Here is a 14312-nt window from a genome sequence, read left to right as displayed (position 1 = left end):
ATTTGGTCAGTCCTATGGCAAAACTGAGTTTGGAGACAGATGAAGGAGGAAGCCTCCCTCTGTTTTTTTCAAAGTTGTTATAAAGCATGACAGATGGAGAGTGATTAAAAACCATAACGGTTCTGCACATGACCTCATTTACCTGAGAAAGAATAATGCAACACAAAGGTCAGTCGGGATTATAAGTAATGGGATGAGGACAGGCTCACCGGATAGGCAAGGCTCAAAACAGCTCTGCATGCAGGGGCTGCCCCAGCTGGGCTGCACAGCTTCCCATGCACCTCCCCACCCAACACTCAGCACACAGCCCAGGTCAGACCTCGAGGTTGTGAGCTGATGAGCAGAGTCTTCCCCTGAAGTAAGCCGGTTCCTGCAAGAACAGGAAAGTCCCAAGCGCATCCCTATTTGAACTCAACTTACCACAGCACTCTGGAGCAAAATTACTTTTCAAAGAACTTCTGATTGAAGATCTCAGAGGAAAATCCAGCTACAGACAAAAAAACTGTCCTGAAGGAACTGGTTTTCTGATCTCTGAGTAATCCTACAACCCAAACCACTACAGACCTGTCAAACTGCAGAGGTCTCTCATCGATGTTGTCAGAATCACTAAACCCAGCGATGCAGCTGATCCAGTCGGCTCTTGCAAAGGTCTGTATCATTTAAAAGCAGAGCTATCTGAACCTTGCTTCACTTCTCTCCTATTCACCGTGCTGGTTTTGGCCCCGGTTACGCAGCACTTTGTTTTCTTGGAAAGAGAGGAGCTATTTTGAGCAGCTCATTCAGCAGCATGCTTGGTAACTACAGCACTGTATCTCAGGGACTCCTTCCGAAGGAATGAGCATCCTTAGAGGGCAGCAATGAGCAAACCCTGAGCCCAGCTCTGGGGGCACTCATGGCTTTATGGGAGGTGGAAACCCCTGGTAATGCTGGGAGATGCTGTTACTTAGGGGCAGCCTCACTAACAAATAGAACTTATGGGTTTAATGTTATATAGAATCATAGAACGGCCTGGGTTGAAAAGGACCATAATGATCCACACCCTTGCTTTGTGCAGGGCTGCCAACTACCACACCAGGCTGCCCAGAGCCACATCCAGCCCAGATGGCTGAGGGTCCAGCTGCCCTTTCACTCTAATTCAATATCCAAACGCTGTTAATGGGAACCATGCAGGAACCCTGCTAGGACCTTGCCTCAAAACAGCCCCAGCATCCTGAAAGTAAAGTAAAACTCTCAACTATTCACCTCCCCACCACAACTTCCATGACAATAGAAAGACCCAGCCCTGCCACTGTTTGCAGCAGTACTCTCAGGCACTAATTGCAACGACACAGCCCCGGTTAGAGCTCCAGTTTGGGAGTTCCTTGAGTGTGTAGAATCACACAGAGAAACTTGCTGCAATAATCTCAGAGGATGCACTGATCAGCACTGCCAGCTTGCTAAAAGGAAAATCTGAACATCCAGTGGTAGGGGGAAACAACACAGCCAGTCTGTCACTATTTGGCCCAAACCTCAAGCAACAGGCTCACTTCTAACAGCCCACTAACAAAACACAAGCAGTTCACATGTGCTGCACAGTTACGATTCCATCAGCCCAGCCTGTCCCCTACAGTCAATACTCCATATGAAGAATTTTGATTCACAGTAGGAATACTTTTTAAAGCAGCTGAGAAATGCTTGTTTCACTTCCAATGCCAAGGGTCACCGAGGGTCATCTGTACTATTGCCTAGAGAAATTCAGCTTGCACCCAGTGAGAGAAGGGCAATAGCAGAGCCTCAGCCTGCATCTCACAGAGCACTGGCACTGTTCTACAACAAACACTTATGAAGCAATGCTTCGGCTGAACTTCAACTGAGAGATGGAAGGAACTGTAGAGCTGCGGTTAAATAAAAGCAGACGCAGCTCACCACGCTGCCCAGACACACCAAAACATGGCCTGAAGTGCTTCTGACACTTCTACACACACAGAGCTATGCTCTATAGTTGCTGTATCAAAGGACAAAAAAAATTATCTTCAATAGCAATGACTCATCTTTCACTTCTTAAGAAATGCATGCCACCTAACGAAGCATAAAAGTATTACAAAGTATTTCAAAGACTGAACGATGCCTTCTTGCTTCACTCAGTGCAAACAGCACACCTTCCTGTCAGATCTTTTGCAGCATCTCTATAACTTCATGTCCAGGAGCTCTCTTGCTGTCAGTGCACAAGGCTGAACTGTGGGCTGAATCTTCAATGCTGACAGTAAAACACAAGTGAACAATTTGCAAGATGCATTCCTCTCCATCACCATCCTCAGCAGCCACCAATGCTGTAAGGAAAAGCAAGATCAGTGCTGCATGGTGATTCTCTCTACTTGCCCTTTACCAACCAACATATGACTGCAAAACCATCAGCTCTAAGTAGATCGGGGGGCTATCAAGGATGCCTTCCAATACATGCCAGGTGTGTTTTACTCAGATGCTCTAACAGAAGAGGTCAAGAAGAGAGAGTGATCTTCTCTGCTGAAGTGGAAAACCTTCAATGGTTTGCAACAAAACCGAACCCCTCTGTCTGACCACTCGCTCTGAGTGCAAGATAAACGTGTCTCAGTTTATTGAAACACAGTACAACTGAAAACTGAACAAAACACCTCGCTGCCTCATGGCATCTCCTTGCCTCACATAAGACCTTTTTTATATTTAATTCTTCCTGCTTAAAAGCTGTATGAGCTGCAAGCTTTGGAGTTACAGCTGGAAGATCTGCAGCAGGCAGGCACGTTCCCTTGCATGTGGGCACAGGAGAAAAGCAACTGCTCGCTCTTGGAAGCCACAAGTGGTCTCCTATGCATTCAACAGGTCAGGAGGATGCTGCTTCAGCCAGGAAGCACCTGAAAGCCAGTTAAAGAGGCTGGGAGATGAACAACTGACTCAGAGTTAGCGAGCCTCCTTTCATTTCCTTCACCCACAGTACAGTAAAAGCTGCAGTTCAGCACTTCGATTACAGTACAACAAAAGGCAGTGAGAGCTACTCCTGCAAACATCTGCCCTCTGACTTTTCCAGCACCAAGAAGCCCCCAGAGCAGCGAGCATCCCTGCTTCTTCTGAGGCTGCCCCACCTGCCCATGGGAGGAGTGATACCCCTGCATAGAAAACAGCTTCTCACGGGGAAATCCAAATTCCAGTCCTCCAAAAGCCTTCACAGAACCGATACTCTGAGGGTTATGAGTACTTGCTAACGCTGACTGAACTGCGGAAACAGGGTGGTTAAAAACTGTACTCTTATTTTCACACTTCTGACAATGATTTCCTAACTCTTCAGAAAGGAAAGGAAAGCGTGAAGGAGCCCCCAGCTCTCAGGCAGCAATCTGTACAACCTTCATCTCATGCCTTTTGCTTTATATCAATACCTAGAAACAGTCCTGCCCCAACTCACAATCACTGATAACATTAACTGGAGCAGGCAGAGCTCCACAGCTGTGCTTCCCAGCTCTGCAGTAACAATTCAACACAAAATAGGAAGGAGAATCCCAAGGCTGACAGAACTGTCATGCTCATGGAGGAAAGAAGCTATCCATACTTCAGCTGGGTGACACAGAAGCCACTCCTCCCCACAAATGCTGTGGCACATCTCAAACCAAGGCAACCACCAGCCAGCATCGAAGGCTCTAACATTCGCTTCATAAAACATTATGATCTGTGTATAATTGCAGCAGCACTACTAGAGACACTATCACTGCTATTATATTCCATTTCCAACCTCGAGTTTCTGCAACTTAGCTTTAACTTTTCCAACTGATGCAGATTTATGAAGTAAACTGTCAGCATACATCCGACACACTGTCAGCTTTTATGTCCTGAAGCTTCAATTAAGCTGCAGTGATGCTGAGGGAGCTCTCAGTGACAGTTCCAGCAGATATTCAACAACCACACACCACCTTCTCTTATACCACGTTTTATAGAACACAGGCAGAAAACACAAACAAATTCCCCTTATTACTTAAGTGTCATTCCCACCAAGCAGAAAGGTACGAGTGCCACTGCTGTCAACCAGAGAGAGCTTTGCTATACAAAAATCCCCTCTGTCAGTTCCTGCTGTGCCAAAATCAAGTATCACAACTTTGCTCTCTTAAAGCTAAATGGTTTCAATATAACTCAATGAAAAACTGAACTCCAGCAGAAGTACTCACACAGCACCACCAGAAGTATGCCATGACATCCAGAACTGTGAGCTTTTGCATGGAAATGAAGCCCACATCCTACAAAATAGATGCCCCTAAAAACAGAAACATGGCTTCTTCCACGTTACTTTGGTCACCTAAACACTAATTACTCATCAAGATTTGACTTCTGATACAGAACGCAACCTCAGCTGAAGACAGCAGCTGATGTGGTGCAGGGAGGACAAAAAGCTCCATGCTGAGTGATGCCAAGGGGCATAATGAGCCCAGTGAGTGGGAGCTCATGGAAGCCCCTCTCTAGAAGACAGCTGTGCCCACAGCCAGGTACCATGCAGGCACAAGAACCTCACCATTTCAGCACCAAGACACAGCCATGCTCTCCTCAAGACACCACAGGCAGCACCCAGACACTCATTGCTTAGATGAATTAGAGCTCTTCTCACATCCTCTGCTCCTGCCACATAGAAACGTATGCTGTGGGAGAGAAGAGTGTGTACTAGGCTTCCTGGTGCTGTGCTCTTCACTATGACTGCAACACACAGAATAAGTCAGTGGTTAAGGATGTCTGAAGCTAAAATACTTGGAGCATCACAGAAGGAAAGGCATCTTCTTATAGGAGCAACGAAGATAACAAACCAACCTTTAAGGCATCCTGAACCGAACACTCAAGAGCCTATAAACAGGAGGGGAGTCAACTCTTTGAAAGGGTAGATAACTGCAGGACAAGGGGAAATGGTTTTAAGTTGAAGGAGGGAAGATTTAGGTTGGATGTCAGGGGGAAGTTCTTTACTATGAGAGTGGTGAGGTGCTGGAACAGCTGCCCAGAGAGGCTGTGGATGCTCCGTCCATCCCTGGAGGTGTTCAAGGCCAGGTTGGATGGGGTCCTGGGCAGCCTGGGCTGTATTAAATGTGGAGGTTGGTGGCCCTGCCTGTAGTGGGGGATTGGAGCTTCATGATCCTTGAGGTCCCTTCCAACCTGAGCCATTCTGTGATCCTGTGACCTGCTCTCCTGGCTGTACACAGGAAAACACTGCAGTGTCAGAGCAAGAAAAAGCATCTTGGGTCTATTCCTTCTCTGCTCATGGATGGTCAGACAGACCTCAGCTACAGACACCAAGTCACAAAGCACCTTCTTCATTACTTTCCACTGTTACAGAAGTTTTTAGTAGTTAAATAGAAAATTGGTCTAAGAAGAAAAACAAAATCTGAAGAGCCAATGGACGTTTTCCTCATCAGCTGCTGGTACCAAAAAAGTATTGAAGCCATCTTAAAGCAAAGATGCCCTAAAAGCCAAAGTGACTATGATTTTTCACAGACATCTTCAGCTTTTGAAATGAAAAAGTGTGCTTCAAGAGAAACGCAATGAGAATTAAAAAAGAAAAGTGGAAAATCCAATGTTGTTAAGAAAAAAAGAAATAAAACAAGCTGAAAAGTTTTCATAGAAGATGCAGCAACTTGTTAGCTGTGCCATTAGATCAGTTGGTGAGATCGCAGCTGTTTCTGTCCCTGAACCAACACTTCTGAGATAGCATTTATAATAAATAGTAAACAGAAAGTTCTGAGCAACCTGGTCTATCACAAGCAGCTGAATTTACCAATATATCAACCAGCCTCCTTGAGGATTTCGGTACCAACCAAAATGGATGCTAGCAGGCAGCATACATGCCTTCAGTAGGTGACCATAAGCACTATTAGGCTGACAGCATCTCCAGACTGTTTCTGAGTTTGTGGCTCTGAGTCCCCACCTGGAGCAGGGAGCTCAGAGCTGCACATGACATCACCTGCCAGAAAGCCCTGAGAACAAGCCCCACAGTGGAGTGCACCCTTACACATGTTTTCATCACCTCTGATATTGTTATCAATCAGTGCTGATAAAGCAAAGTAGCTGCTTTTTAACATGATAGACTCACGCACTCCACAGCTGACAGTTTGCCCTTAGAACCACAGGCAGAACATGACTCTCAAAAAGAAAACAAGCATAAATGCCTTCTACTGTAAAGAAACTGAAGAATTTTCCTGCCAGCCCAAGGACACGGCTAACAAGTGATGCAAAGCAAGCAACACAGAAAAGGAATGCTGCAGCCTGTAGTAAGTAACACATCCCCATCATGTCTTCCCCGCTCTGTCAATAGGTGGGTTGTTGTCAGACTCTTGCTCTGGCTGCATTAGAATGGCTTAAAAAAAAAAAAAAATGAAGGCAAAAAGAACAACTGAAAAAGCCAAACACAGAAGCACAGCTCTTCCTTGCTACCGAGCAGCTCTCCCTGCCAGGCCCTGCTGCCCCGGGGTGCAGCTCAGCAGCCAGGTGCAGCCGGGGGCGGCAGGAGGAGGAGGAGCGCCGCAGGACCGGTGCCCGCGGCACCCAGAAGGGGCGGGCGCTGACATCTCCGCTTTCTGCTCCGCTCCGGCGCTCGTCCCCCGGTCCCGACAGCTGCCGCCCGTCCGCGCTTCCCCCTTAATGCCTCCTCCCGGCGATCCCGAGGGACCGGCGGCCGGAACGCCTCCGAGCATCGCTCCTCCGGGGAGACGCACAGCTGCGGCCAGCGCTCCGTCCCTCCCTTCCCTCCCGGTACCGCGGAGCGCGCTCCTCACCCGCCTCCTGCCGCCCTTCCCGACGAAGGAGCCGCGGGAGGAGGATAATGGAGGCGGCGGCGGGGAGGACACACCGGCGGCAAGTCGCGTGCGCGGGGAGGGACCGCGCGGCGCGGAGGCGGAGGAGGGGCGGCCGCCACCCGCACCGCTCCCGCGGCGCCCCCCGCCGCCACCCCCGGCGGGCAGCCGGCGGCGGGGCGCGCCCTTTGTGCGGAGCGGCGGCGCGGCGCGGTAGGTGTGTCCGGCGGCGCGGGCCGGGGCTCCGCGGGCAGGGGGTGTGCCGGCCGCCGGGGCGGAGCGGGGATGCTGGCGGGCCGGGACCCCGCGCTCCGGGCCGCGCCGCGCCCTCCTCCCTCTCTCCTTCCCTCCCTCCCGCCCGCCCCGCCGCCCCTCCTCACCTCTCCGCTGCCCGCCTCGGCCCCGCAGGCCGCGCGGAACCGCCGCAGGTTGATGCCGATGGCGGCCGAGACCTGGAGAGCCGCGTCGAAGCCCGGTCCCACCCCGGCCGCGGGGCCCCCGGAGCCGCCGGAGCCCGGCGCTGCCCCGCCTCCCCCGCTTCCCGCCGCCCCGCCGCCGGAGCACGGGCCGCCGCGCTCCCCGTCGCCCGCCGCCTCCGGGGCCGCCGGTTCGGCCGCTCGCAGGCTCCGCACGGCCGGCACCCGCAGCCGGGACCCCCCCAGCCCCCGGCGGCCCCATCCGCCGCTGCCGGGCCGGGCAGGGAAGCGCCACCGACCGCTGTGCGCCATCTTTACTGTGAGGCGACGAGCCAGAGAGCGGGGCCGGGCCGCGCCCCGCGCCCTGCATATCTCGTCGTCGGCCCGCAAAGGTCCTGCATAAGAGTCTGAGTTATGCAGGTTGCGGGGCTCCGCCATCTCGCCGCCCCGGCACGTGGGTAAGCCGCGCGCGACCGGTGCGAGCCCGGCATAACGCTGGGCGATATACAGGGTCCCGGGCAAAGGCTCAAGCGCGCCCCCTCGACCTGAATAGTGCAGTAAGCCGCCGCGGCAGCCCGTCATAACCCGGAGGGCTATACAGGTGCGGGGCACCTCGCACGCCGGCCCCAGAACCGGGCTGTTTCACAAGGGGGCCGTAAGCAACCCACATAATCGTAACGGCGATGCCGAGCGAGAGCGCGAGTCCGGGCTACCCGGGACCGCGCATAAGACATAAGGCGCCCCGCGAGCCCCCTGCATAGCGCCGGGCCGTATGCGGGGCGCGGGGCTTCCGCTCGGCGCAGCCCCGGGTCGGGCATGGGGGCGCGAGGCGCGGGCGGGCGGCCCGCAGGCGGACGGCGGCCTCACGGGGTTCGGCGGGGGGGAAGGGCGGGGGCCGCGGCGCGGAGGGCGGCCGCAAAGCCCTCGGGCCGGGCCGGGCTCCAGGCGCGGCGCAGGTAGGTGCACGGGGCCCCGCCGCCCTCCTGCCCGGCGCCGCTCTCTGCCTACCTGCCGCTCCCCGGCGCTGCGGGCTCCGTCCCGCTGTCATCGCCGCTGAGAGGCCGGATCCCGGCAGCCCTGATGTCACGGCGAGGCCTCACCTCCGCTCTGCGCCGCGCGGGGAGAACGGGGTTAAATCCCCACAAGCGCCGCTTTGTTCCCTTGGAAAACGGCGCTGCCCGGGCACGAGCCGCGGCTGTCAGGGAAAGGCGGCGTGCGGGACGGGAGCACCTGCGGGGAGGGAAGGAGGCGAACGGCAGCGAGCGGGCTGGGGGACAGCGCTTCTCGCCAGGACCTCTCCTGCCTCGGTGCCTGTTAAAATAAGGTGGGTGCTGTCGCTCCAGGGAGCGTGAAGAGGACTGGAGCGTGGCCAAGCCTTCGCTAGTCAGGTTTAATTTCGTGTTCCCGGTGAAGGGAAGCTGCAGCACGGGGCCCAGTGCTGCCCGGTTCGGCTGCAAGCTCCAGCACACTGGAGGTTCTTGCAGACTTGCCCTTCTGCACAGCGGTCATGCTTTTAATCACAGAACGGCCAGGGTTGGAAGGGACCTCAAGGATCATGAAGCTCCAACCCACCTGCCGCAGGCAGGGCCACCAACCTCCACGTTTAATACTAATCCCACACTTGACCTCTCTGTCACCCAGTATACGTGCTACAACCCACCTCTACGAGGCTCAACAGGTTCCCCTCACAGCTGGGTGATGGATTACAGAACTGGAACACCCAGCAGTAGTTCATAAGGTTGTCACTCAGAAGCAGAAGAAACAAGCCCTTCCACACACATTAATTATGTGCTTACTTGTGTAACAGGCTCCTCCAATACGCCGGACCCACTGTGTACAACCATGCTTGGGATTCACTGCATCCCCCTGCAACATAGCTGACAGCAGTGTGAGAGAAGAGGCAAGAGAGCCCTTCCCAAGCAGCTGGAGACAGCCATGCTTTAGTTAAGTGCCATTCGGTTACTTGAAACAGAGCAATCAGCCCCGTAACACCCAGCACAACTAGGATGTCCGTACGTATTGTTGAGCAAGGAGAAAGCAGCCCTGCTTGTGTGTGCACTCACTGCTTAGCTGGGGCATCAGGCTTCAGCCCTCCTTTGTTAGAGTCACACCTTCAGAGGTTGGTGAAAAATAACAGTGTGTATCAGCAAAATAACTAATGACTGCACCCAACAATTTCCAGGTGTGAAAGGGCTCTTCTAGGCCCACAGAAGCTTGGCTGTGCCAGCACAAACACTTCTCAGAAGCATTTGGGGAAAAGAGAAAGCAAGGCAGTAGATCTGGACCACAGGTTGGAAGCCCAACTCCTGATGCACTTACCTGTGGAAGTCCAAAAGTTCTTTCAGCCTTGTTTTCCCCATCTGTCTTGTGCAGATGATTAGCACCTTGGTCACAGGTGGTGAGAATTCCAGCCATGAAGTCTTTGGCAAACCTTGCATGAAAAGGGCTGAGAGAATCTTAGACTCTGAGTGAAATAACTCCAGTGCTGTCTTCTCAGCTTGTAACCTATGCTGTGCAGCTGCTTGCCTCAAAGCTAGCTCAAGCAATCTCTCCTGTCTATGCATCCTTTGTTAGCAGTGAGAACTGCGGCCCTGCCACTGGGGAGCTGTGCTCTCTACAGGCAATCCTGTGTGCCTGGTACCACTCTGGATCAGGAGTCAGGTGGGGAGCTGCAAGAAGTCCTCCCTGTGAAGCTGTGCTCCCTTCAAACAGCAGTGGTGCAGTTAGCTGTTCCATGGTGAATTCTGAACACCAGGCAATTGGCCTCAGGGTGGGACATGGACAGCACATGCAGATCACAAGAGAAAGACATGCCTGTCAGCATTTTCCTTCAAGGCTCTTGTGCTCCACTTTCTCAGAAGCACTCTCACAGCTGCTGGGTCAAGGACCCTTCTGTGCAACAGAAATGCATTGTCTGTTGGGAGCCTGCAGTGATGCCAAGCAGACAGCAGTATCTGAAGCCCATAGTCCCACAGTCAGCAGTAATGCAGGCACAGCACCACTCCAGGTACCAGCTCTGGAAAAATAACCAGACTAACACTTGCACATCTCTAATGTGCTACTTGCTGCCTGTGGCTGCTTCCTGTGCTGCCTATCCAAATCGTCCCAGAGACCACACAAGGCTTCTTCCTGCCATGAACTGTTGGGGGAGTTGAGACTGCTGCAGACACAAAAGCCAACTCTGCTACAAGTACAGCCTCCCCAGAGCTGTGAGTGATGTGGGGCAGCCAGGCTGGAAGGCTGAGAGTCACCAAGGAACTTAACACAAAGCCCAGGGGATCAAAGGACCAACTGAGAACAGTCCCAGGTAATGCAACAACAAGAAGCAATATTGACTGGAGACCATTTTCTAAGACAGTAAAGACAATTAAAAAAAAAACAACCGGTTAAGCTTCATTCAAACAAGACTAAAAGCTTCAAAGACCTCCTTTTACAAATTAGAGAGAGGGGGATGGTGTTGCAGTGCAGTTAATCTTACTAAGTTGCTATATAGATAAGGCTGTACAGAATTTGTTTAAAAATAAGCAGGGTTGTGAACTTCTAGACAGCTCACACTTTTAGCCACGTGTGAGTTAAGATGATGTGTACTGTACCATTCTGCTTACCTTCAAAGTCTTCCAGCACAAGTTTCACCTGAAACCAAACTGCACAGAATAATGCTGTAAGACCATATAATACATGCAATGCCAAGGTATCCTTTGATACCTTAAAATACTGTGATTTCTTGCATGTTCTCACTGTCTAATGTTAAATACATTCAGAAACAAGTGAAAGCTTTTATATAGTCAGTTTGAAATTGCCAGTCTCTACACTTTTGCAGCACTGCAGCTTGTTGCACAGAAGTTATCCAAACATCTAGCAGTGAAATAACGATCAAGCAGCAGAAATGACCAAAGCCAGCTTTAATTCTGCCTCGCATTTTGAGGGAGAGGCAGAGGAAAGTGAGTCACTTCACCATCATGTGCTGCTGTGCTAAGGGGACTGCCCTTCAGGCAGCTGTGTTAAAGAAGCCACTGGTGACATTGCCAGGTCAGAGACAGGCTCACATCCCAACCACCACAAAAAGACCACAACAACTCTACATCAGCTCCTGGCTTTATTTGTGTTACAGGCTGAGGGCCGCAGCAGCAAACGCTGTGTTACTGAGGTCGAGTCTTCAAACATTGTATCCAATCAGGCCTCGTTTGCCTATGATCTCACCAATGTAAAACCACATCAGCACCTCTGTGGCCACCAAACCGTTCCTCAGCGCTTCCTGAAAGAAAAAAAGCCACAATTTAGAATATTTGCTCCTGCAACAGCTTCCTTTCTTGCTCTTGTAATCAAACACCATGCATGACTAGCAAAGCAGTCATCTGATTGGCAAGACAACAGTTTAAGCCAAAACCAGATGTGCAAGTTACTGTTTATCACCTTCATCCATCTCTCAACAGGTCACGCTGTTAAAATAATTCTAAAACGTTAAATATCACATCAGCTGAGATTTTATTTTAGAAGTCATCTTCTTACAGGGCTCTAAAACCATACCTGCAGGAAACAAATTTAATTTCAGGGCCAAGCAATGCACCAAACAGATGACACAGCTCTTTAAGGCTGCTGGGCAAATTCATTCCCTACTCTCTCCACTTGAGCAGATAATGGCAGGAGTCAAGGGAACACAGCACAGCTCTGGTACAGCCGTGAAAGAGCTGAAACAATGCTGAAACATTAAAACACCTTTCAACTCTTGACCCATAAATGCTCTGAGCTTCAAGCCAGCTGACAGCAGCTCAGTTGTTTTTCACGGTACAACAAGGAAAGTATGACAAGCTAGAATGCTGGTGGTGAAACCGTGCCTTGAAAATACCACTGTGTGCTGACTGCCTGCAGCTCACAGACTGCAACTGTCAGAGCCTGAAGAGACTGCAGAACTCTTCCATCCCTGAGCTTATCCAGGAAAAAACAACAAGCTTTTGTATATATAATTTCTTCTAAGTCTGGTACTGAACAGAACACACTTTCAGGGTATCTGCTGAAATGCCAGCCCCAAGTTACTGAGGTCAGTACACCTACTTAAAACATACTGGTTCCCATGGGGAATGGTTTCACAAAGAGCTGAACTAGGTTTGCAGAGAACACCACTCTGTGTTCCTTTCTTAACAAACACTGATCTCAGCTGCACTACGCACTTCCTCTGTATGTGACAACAGCACTGTTCCTTCACAAGCTGTAAATCTTACTTACACACATTAAACATTTCTTAATTGCATTTGTGAGCATTAAAGACAATATGATGCCCTCCACAAAGCTGAAATCCTCTGTTCAGATGAGGTTGCTTAGTGTGCTGAATTAAGCAAAGGCAGCAGCAGGAGGAAGGAAGCTAGTCTGAGCCAGCTTCTCTGCAGGCAGCAGGTAAAAGGCAGCAATAAAGCCTTAAAAACATAAGAGGCAATGGGATGCCTCTTCAGAAGGACTTGAAAGAAACACAGGGGAAGTCCATGGGTAGATGGTTGAGAAGAAATAATAATTCAAGGGTTCCAGCAAAGGGTCCCTTTAACAGCAGGAAGCAACACTGTGAAAATAAGCTGACCAGCAGAGAATAAAATGGTCACAATGAATAACACAAGTCTTAATGTGCCTAACAAGCATTATCAAAAACCTCATCTATAATGAGGGATTCTCCTGAGCGATGGCAAATTTACCTCAGCTGGCTGACTTGTTTCCTACCTAATTGATTAGATTTTCATATTCATTGCAGTTCTGGATTGGGAAGCGTGTGACTAATGAAGACACAACCAAACTGCAGTAGCAAATGAACTAACATTGGGCTCCAGGCAGAAAATGCAGCCTCAGCTGCTCATGGACATGTAGGCAATGAGATGGAAGCTCACTGTGCTGGGAGGCAGCAGCAGATCTGCACATCTCTGACTTGCAGCACACAAGGATTAACAAGCCAAGCAGGACACAGGTTGCCCAGCCTGAGCATGAACTCCTCAAGGGCAATATAAGACATATATGTTAAAGCTCCTACCTCCACAAGTTATTTCAGCATAAAATACCATCCTTATAAGACACATCCAAAGACAATCATTGTCTTCACCTGCAACTGAGCCTAATCAGAATTATTCTGAACAGATCCTAAACCTCATCACAACAAAACACTCCGGAGGTTGAATGCACTTTAGAATACTTAATAGATCCCAGGAACGAGAAAACAGAAAACAAGCTGAATGCCTGTTTGCTACACAGCTCTATCACATTGCTATTAACAGACACCAAGGTCAGGATCAGAAACGCCCACGAACAACAGGACTGCAGATGCACAAAGCCCAACCCCTGGCTTTGTGAACACTCCCTAACACAAATGCAGCAGGGTAGAAGCACCAATAACTACAGATTATGACTGAGCAGATACGGAGCCAGTCGCTGCTCTGAGGGCAGGTTTTAGCTGGTTGTTTTTGGTTTTTTTTGCAAACAGTCTTGTCTAAGCAGGCGATAATTAGCAGAAGCACAGCTCTGGATGCAGTGAGGCAGGCTGCCACGAGCAGCCCCACCTGAGATCCGTTATAACCCGAACAGAAGCACAACGTCCTGTTTACATCCTCCCCCACCCAGCCGTTACCTTCACCGTCAGCTGCGCCAGGCGACCGGACTGAAAGCTCCTGACCATGGCCTTCATGCTGTCGATGGCTTTGGGGATCTCACCGGGAGTCGGAGGCGCAAGCTCGACCTTGGCATAGTACCAGAACGTGGCCAGACGAGGCTTGGAGTAGGCCACGGCAGCTGGAAGGGACAAAAGGAGGAGCGGGCAGCTGAGCCCGGCGGCAGGCTGTGCTACACGCGTCCCTCCCAGGCCCGGCGCCCTTCCTCCCCGCCGTCGCAGCGCACGGAGAACCGCAGCCGGACCTCCCGCCCCGCCCCGCCCCACGCCAGCACAGAGCGGCCGCCCGGCGCTCACCGCTCAGCAGCTGAGGCCCGCGGCTGCTCAGGCGCTGCACCAGCTTCTGCGCGGCCTGCGCCATGCCTCAAAGTCACCCCGTTGCCGCCGCAGGACCCCGCCTGCCTGCAGCGCGCCTGCTTTTCGTGCTCCCGTCAGGCGTCTGCCGCGGGCAGCCCGCGCGGAGGCACAAGGACCCCGCACCACGTGCGC

General features: G+C 51.6%; 2 protein-coding genes across 2 annotated transcripts in view; both read right to left on the bottom strand.

Moving 5' to 3' along the window:
- The window catches only part of KMT2A (lysine methyltransferase 2A), a 46021-nt gene extending 38497 nt beyond the window's left edge, over positions 1–7524 (bottom strand). Inside the window, exon 1 of the mRNA XM_031599852.2 lies at positions 7148–7524. Coding sequence (XP_031455712.2) covers positions 7148–7495 — 348 coding nt within the window. The 5' untranslated portion in view covers positions 7496–7524. The remainder of the gene's footprint in view (positions 1–7147) is intronic.
- A 3736-nt stretch (positions 7525–11260) lies between these two features.
- On the bottom strand, positions 11261–14280 carry ATP5MG (ATP synthase membrane subunit g). Its single transcript, XM_031599856.2, has 3 exons — positions 14121–14280; positions 13785–13945; positions 11261–11438 (listed from the first exon to the last, which is right to left on the bottom strand). The coding sequence occupies exons 1-3, from the start codon at positions 14182–14184 to the stop codon at positions 11340–11342; spliced, it is 324 nt and encodes a 107-aa protein (XP_031455716.1). The 5' UTR covers positions 14185–14280; the 3' UTR covers positions 11261–11339.
- Between the last annotated feature and the right edge of the window lie 32 nt (positions 14281–14312).

This window comes from Phasianus colchicus, chromosome 23 (assembly GCF_987193195.1).
Source record: "Phasianus colchicus chromosome 23, bPhaCol1.hap1.1, whole genome shotgun sequence".
NCBI lineage: Eukaryota > Metazoa > Chordata > Aves > Galliformes > Phasianidae > Phasianus > Phasianus colchicus.
The sequence above is the reverse complement of the archived record's forward strand: the minus strand, read 5'-3'. Positions and strand labels throughout refer to the sequence as shown.

What these genes read in the sequence shown, in the direction of transcription:
- ATP5MG (XM_031599856.2), bottom strand. Translation starts at nt 14,184, where the DNA reads ATGGCGCAGGCCGCGCAGAAGCTGGTGCAGCGCCTGAGCAGCCGCGGG. An exon ending in CGGGCCTCAGCTGCTGAGCG is followed by an intron (nt 13,946 to 14,120) that starts GTGAGCGCCGGG and finishes TGTCCCTTCCAG; the next exon opens with CTGCCGTGGCCTACTCCAAG. An exon ending in TGGCGCAGCTGACGGTGAAG is followed by an intron (nt 11,439 to 13,784) that starts GTAACGGCTGGG and finishes TTTTTCTTTCAG; the next exon opens with GAAGCGCTGAGGAACGGTTT.